Source organism: Procambarus clarkii, chromosome 16 (assembly GCF_040958095.1).
Source record: "Procambarus clarkii isolate CNS0578487 chromosome 16, FALCON_Pclarkii_2.0, whole genome shotgun sequence".
Taxonomy (NCBI): domain Eukaryota; kingdom Metazoa; phylum Arthropoda; class Malacostraca; order Decapoda; family Cambaridae; genus Procambarus; species Procambarus clarkii.
The window spans coordinates 15742953-15750508 of NC_091165.1; the positions used below are offsets into that span (position 1 = coordinate 15742953).

The 7556-nt window shown below is 61.7% G+C and overlaps 1 protein-coding gene across 1 annotated transcript; it reads left to right on the forward strand.

Moving 5' to 3' along the window:
* Positions 1–6438, forward strand: LOC123759944 (mucin-2-like). Its single transcript, XM_069325509.1, has 3 exons — positions 1–868; positions 1922–2069; positions 3162–6438. The coding sequence occupies exons 1-3, from the start codon at positions 1–3 to the stop codon at positions 6436–6438; spliced, it is 4293 nt and encodes a 1430-aa protein (XP_069181610.1).
* Positions 6439–7556: the final 1118 nt, after the last annotated feature.

Sequence of the window (7556 nt, forward strand, 5' to 3'; positions counted from 1 at the left end):
ATGGTACCCGCACCAGGCCACAGGACAAGAAGCCACCGGGCCACAGGACAAGAAGCCACCGGGCCACAGGACAAGAAGCCACCGGGCCACAGGACAAGAAGCCACCGGGCCACAGGACAAGAAGCCACCGGGCCACAGGACAAGAAGCCACCGGGCCACAGGACAAGAAGCCACCGGGCCACAGGACAAGAAGCCACCGGGCCACAGGACAAGAAGCCACCGGGCCACAGGACAAGAAGCCACCGGGCCACAGGACAAGAAGCCACCGGGCCACAGGACAAGAAGCCACCGGGCCACAGGACAAGCAGCCACCGGGCCACAGGACAAGAAGCCACCGGGCCACAGGACAAGAAGCCACCGGGCCACAGGACAAGAAGCCACCGGGCCACAGGACAAGAAGCCACCGGGCCACAGGACAAGAAGCCACCGGGCCACAGGACAAGAAGCCACCGGGCCACAGGACAAGAAGCCACCGGGCCACAGGACAAGAAGCCACCGGGCCACAGGACAAGAAGCCACCGGGCCACAGGACAAGAAGCCACCGGGCCACAGGACAAGAAGCCACCGGGCCACAGGACAAGAAGCCACCGGGCCACAGGACAAGAAGCCACCGGGCCACAGGACAAGAAGCCACCGGGCCACAGGACAAGAAGCCACCGGGCCACAGGACAAGAAGCCACCGGGCCACAGGACAAGAAGCCACCGGGCCACAGGACAAGAAGCCACCGGGCCACAGGACAAGAAGCCACCGGGCCACAGGACAAGAAGCCACCGGGCCACAGGACAAGAAGCCACCGGGCCACAGGACAAGCCACCGGGCCACAGGACAACAAGCCACAAGCCGGCACCATCGTGAACTACTCGTCCCGTAGAGCTGAGATTAAACCAACCAAAATCAAGGGAGGAAATGTATCGCGCACATCGTCTCAAAGCCGAAGCTGAAGTGTAGTAGTGTGGAGGAGCCGCAATATACCCGCCAACACGGCTTCATAATCCACGGCCGGCGCCTCGCTAGACGAACAATCCACTCGTGGAGCGGCAGCTTCCTCCTCGCCCTCATCTTACACCCAACAAGGAGTGAGGAACAATACCTCTCAAGTTTTGGAGGACCAAGAATCACCCTCGTAGCTTAGTTCTGTAGCCTAGTTTCCTCAGTGTAGAGGCGGGGAAGTTCATTAGGGGGCAGGGCAGGATAATCAACCAGGAATCTAATAAACTTTATGTTAAATTGCTCTGAATATTGACGTTACAATTCTGACCAGTAAGTAATTTGAAAGGTCATAGAATCTTTCTTCGACTTTCTTTGAGAGTTTAATGCAAGTCGTTTACAGTTTCACTGTTAATTAATACCTATTCAAAAGTATGTGTAATTGTTTCGGTGTTTTGATTGTTGACATTTGAAAGCTAGAGGGACATTTGTCTTCTTGTGAGGATAAAAAGGGTTTAGCAGTTCGGTACTAAGTAATGAGACGGCATTCACTACTTATCGACAGCTTCGTGAGCTTGTGTGTGTTTAAGTAATTATCAGATGAAGGCGACAAGCTGGAAAGACTATGTAGCATCTCTGGAGGGATATATGTTGTTCCCTTGTACATCAACACATTGCCACTTGTGGGGGCTAAAGACTCCACCCTGAGGTGTTCCAAGCTCTAAGGCTGCAGAGTTACTACACTTAACTCCTCCTTGAAAGTGACTGGCGGTTCTGTTACTCGGGAACCGCCTGAGCCACGTCAGGCTTCCTGCAGCTACATATGAGACCAGTTGTGTTGTGATTGGTTCTCTGTTATCACGGCCACAATCCCCACATTTGCTTACCAGTCTGTGAATCCTGCGACCGCCCCCCCCCCCTATTATATGGTCTGTCAATCCTGCAACCCCCCCACCTTCTCTGGTCTGTGAGTCCCTCAATCTTCAACCTTAGTAGAAGCTCTTCATAAACCTCCCTCACGCGGCCCGGAATCTGAAACCTTAGAGAGTGAGACAACCTTACAAATCCCCATTTTGGCCCAAGAATCCCACACTTGTCCTCAGGTATATGAATCTCACAATCCCACACGGAGTCTCGGAATGTAATAATGCCCTCTCTTCACTCTCACCTATCCCCCCCCCCCAGGCCCCTCTCCCACATTCCCTCCCACAACCCATCTCTCCCCCCCCCCCCTTGCCTTATATATTCCCTCCCGTCCCCTCAGCTGCCGGAGGCGTGCTGGTCGACCCCCACAATATAAACCTCCCCAACCACCCCCACCCCGGCATACCTCCACGATTTCAGTAATGCTTTTTGTTTTGTACCACTTTGTTTATTTCCTTTTGTTCAACTCTCCTCATTTTAACGCGCCGCATTAGGGGCCTAAAAATGAATTAGCTGCACTCAGCTCCGGTTACTTGAGCACTTTTAATTAAGGTTTTTAAACCGATTATCATATTTATGTTACTCTTGAAGCTGCTTGTTCTATAACACACCTGAAGCAGTGACAACAGCCAGACTGGCGGCCGAGGCATTTATAGGTGTTTAATGAGCGCATTGTTCCCACCAGTCAGGTGTTTACACCAGTGATCCAGCGCCTCCAACTGATGGTAATTACAGCCGTCAGTCCCAGAATTAATTACCTCCAAGTTCATAATTATTTGTGTAGTCTTATGAGTAGAGGAGCGTGGGGAGGCGTCGATAGACGGCCGGTGATGGTGTGTGTGTGTGTGTGTGTGTGTGTGTGTGTGTGTGTGTGTGTGTACTGGTGACACTGGGACGCCACCCGCGACACTGGGACGCCCCCTGCGACACTGGGACGCCACCCGCGACACTGGGACGCCACCCGCGACACTGGGACGCCACCCGCGACACTGGGACGCCACCCGCGACACTGGGACGCCACCCACGACACTGGGACGCCACCCACGACACTGGGACGCCACCCACGACACTGGGACGCCACCGGGGACGCCACCCGCGACACTGGGACGCCACCCGCGACACTGGGACGCCACCGGGGACGCCACCCACGACACTGGGACGCCACCCACGACACTGGGACGCCACCGGGGACGCAACCCACGACACTGGGACGCCACCAACGACACTGGGACGCCACCAACGACACCGGGACGCCACCAACGACACCGGGACGCCACCCACGACACCGGGACGCCACCCACGACACTAGGACGCCACCGGGGACGCCACCCACGACACTGGGACGCCACCCACGACACTGGGACGCCACCCACGACACTGGGACGCCACCCACGACACTGGGACGCCACCCACGACACCGGGACGCCACCCACGACACCGGGACGCCACCCACGACACCGGGACGCCACCCGCGACACTGGGACGCCACCCACGACACCGGGACGCCAACCACGACACCGGGACGCCACCCGCGACACTGGGACGCCACCCACGACACTGGGACGCCACCCGCGACACTGGGACGCCACCCGCGACACTGGGACGCCACCCACGACACTGGGACGCCACCCACGACACTGGGACGCCACCCACGACACTGGGACGCCACCCACGACACTGGGACGCCACCCGCGACACTGGGACGCCACCCGCGACACTGGGACGCCACCCACGACACTGGGACGCCACCCACGACACCGGGACGCCACCCACGACACTGGGACGCCACCCGCGACACTGGGACGCCACCCGCGACACTGGGACGCCACCCACGACACCGGGACGCCACCCACGACACCACGACGCCACCCGCGACACTGGGACGCCACCCACGACACTGGGACGCCACCCGCGACACAGGGACGCCACCCGCGACACAGGGACGCCACCCACGACACCGGGACGCCACCCGCGACACTGGGACGCCACCCGCGACACTGGGACGCCACCCGCGACACTGGGACGCCACCCACGACACCGGGACGCCACCCACGACACTGGGACGCCACCTGCGACACTGGGACGCCACCCGCGACACTGGGACGCCACCCGCGACACTGGGACGCCACCCACGACACCGGGACGCCACCCACGACACCGGGACGCCACCCACGACACCGGGACGCCACCCACGACACTGGGACGCCACCCACGACACTGGGACGCCACCCACGACACTGGGACGCCACCCACGACACTGGGACGCCACCCACGACACTGGGACGCCACCCACGACACTGGGACGCCACCCACGACACTGGGACGCCACCCACGACACTGGGACGCCACCCACGACACTGGGACGCCACCCAAGACACTGGGACGCCACCCACGACACTGGGACGCCACCCACGACACTGGGACGCCACCCGCGACACTGGGACGCCACCCGCGACACTGGGACGCCACCCACGACACTGGGACGCCACCCACGACACTGGGACGCCACCGGGGACGCCACCCACGACACCGGGACGCCACCAACGACACCGGGACGCCACCCACGACACCGGGACGCCACCAACGACACCGGGACGCCACCCACGACACCGGGACGCCACCCACGACACCGGGACGCCACCCACGACACCGGGACGCCACCGGGACGCCACCCACGACACCGGGACGCCACCCACGACACTGGGACGCCACCCACGACACTGGGACGCCACCCACGACACTGGGACGCCACCCACGACACTGGGACGCCACCCACGACACTGGGACGCCACCCACGACACTGGGACGCCACCCATGACACTGGGACGCCACCCACGACACTGGGACGCCACCCACGACACTGGTACGCCACCCGCGACACTGGGACGCCACCCGCGACACTGGGACGCCACCCACGACACTGGGACGCCACCCACGACACTGGGACGCCACCGGGGACGCCACCCACGACACCGGGACGCCACCCACGACACCGGGACGCCACCCACGACACCGGGACGCCACCCACGACACCGGGACGCCACCCACGACACCGGGACGCCACCCACGACACCGGGACGCCACCCACGACACCGGGACGCCACCCACGACACCGGGACGCCACCCACGACACCGGGACGCCACCCACGACACCGGGACGCTACCCACGACACTGGGACGCCACCCACGACACCGGGACGCCACCCACGACACTGGGACGCCACCCACGACACCGGGACGCCACCCACGACACCGGGACGCCACCCACGACACCGGGACGCCACCCACGACACCGGGACGCCACCCACGACACCGGGACGCCACCCACGACACCGGGACGCCACCCACAACACCGGGACGCCACCGGGACGCCACCCACGACACCGGGACGCCACCCACGACACCGGGACGCTACCCACGACACCGGGACGCCACCCACGACACCTGGACGCCACCGGGGACGCCACCCACGACACCGGGACGCCACCCACGACACCGGGACGCCACCCACGACACCGGGACGCCACCGGGGACGCCACCCACGACACCGGGACGCCACCCACGACACCGGGACGCCACCGGGGACGCCACTCACGACACTGGGACGCCACCCACGACACTGGGACGCCACCCACGACACCGGGACGCCACCCACGACACTGGGACGCCACAGGGGACGCCACCCACGACACTGGGACGCCACCCACGACACCGGGACGCCACCGGGACGCCACCCACGACACCGGGACGCCACCCACGACACCGGGACGCCACCCATGACACCGGGATGCCACCCACGACACCGGGACGCCACCCACGACACCGGGACGCCACCCACGACACCGGGACGCCACCCACGACACCGGGACGCCACCCACGACACCGGGACGCCACCCACGACACCGGGACGCCACCCACGACACCGGGACGCCACCCACGACACCGGGACGCCACCCACGACACCGGGACGCCACCCACGACACCGGGACGCCACCCACGACACCGGGACGCCACCCACGACACCGGGACGCCACCCACGACACCGGGACGCCACCCACGACACCGGGACGCCACCCACGACACCGGGACGCCACCCACGACACCGGGACGCCACCCACGACACCGGGACGCCACCCACGACACTGGGACGCCACCCACGACACTGGGACGCCACCCACGACACTGGGACGCCACCCACGACACTGGGACGCCACCCACGACACTGGGACGCCACCCACGACACTGGGACGCCACCCACGACACCGGGACGCCACCCACGACACCGGGACGCCACCCACGACACCGGGACGCCACCCACGACACCGGGACGCCACCCACGACACCGGGACGCCACCCACGACACCGGGACGCCACCCACGACACCGGGACGCCACCCACGACACCGGGACGCCACCCACGACACCGGGACGCCACCCACGACACCGGGACGCCACCCACGACACTGGGACGCCACCCACGACACTGGGACGCCACCCACGACACTGGGACGCCACCCACGACACTGGGACGCCACCCACGACACTGGGACGCCACCCACGACACCTGCTGCTTATTGTGTGTCGTGAGTGTGTCTCGTGTATGTCGTGTGTGTGTGTGTGTGTGTGTGTGTGTGTGTGTGTGTGTGTGTGTGTGTGTGTGTGTGTGTGTGTGTGTGTACACGTGTGTACATACGTACGCGCGCGGCCTATTGCACTCACAATCACTGGCTTGGGTACCCGGCGTTGCTTGGGTCACGGAGGCCACATCGCTATACACTTCATTCATCACTATAACCATCTTAATCATCTCGCAGAAAATGTGTTGGATAAATATTAATGAGGATAGTGTAAACAAGTTTGGTACTTGTTTGCGGGTGTGTCGTAGAGGGGCTATTACAGTCCCCCAACACCCACCAGTCACCCTGCAAAGTTTGGTGAGGCTTACCCCAAGCTTTTTTTCCTCCTTGGACGAACATTCTATTGTATATAGATATTATCTCCAATTCCACTTGTAGGAGTTAACCAGATTCCCCGTCATAGTTATTTTTTTATGACGCTTGCCTGGTGGTCGTCAGTGAGATGAAAGACTTCATCCTTGGCTTGAAATCCTCTATTTCTGAGACAGTTTCTCCCAAGCAACATTACCTGTATTTTTCGAATTAGAAATGGCTTATGACAGCATGGATCGTACGAGATTTTCATGCGGATTTGTATTCTCTCTCTCTCAAATCATAGATTGTAAACAGTGGGATGTATCTCCCTCTTTACATAAACTTTTAAATAAAGGTAAACCTCAGGGAGGTTTACCCTCCTGGTAAACCACCCTGAGGTTTACCAGGGTGGGGGGGGGGGGGTACCTCACTGGAGGGTTCTCTCGCCATTACTGTCGTAAATATCGTTTATAATTTGAGAGCTGGAGTTAAAAGCCCCCCCATTGTGTGGATAACCTGTTGATGTAATTCGATGCTTCACACCCATTAGCTTCTCAACCATGGGGGGGGGGGGAAGGGAGGGGCAGTGGAGCGTCGCTTTGGGCTTTTAACAGCGAAAATTGTAAGTCATTCACTGCAATGGCATAATTATTCCATAATTTATACATGAGAGGAGGACGTTTAGTGTTGACGAAACTCGTTTCCTGGGTATTATGTTCAGTGGCTCACCTGGCTTCCCCCCCTCACCTGGGTCCCCCCCCTCACCTGGGTCCC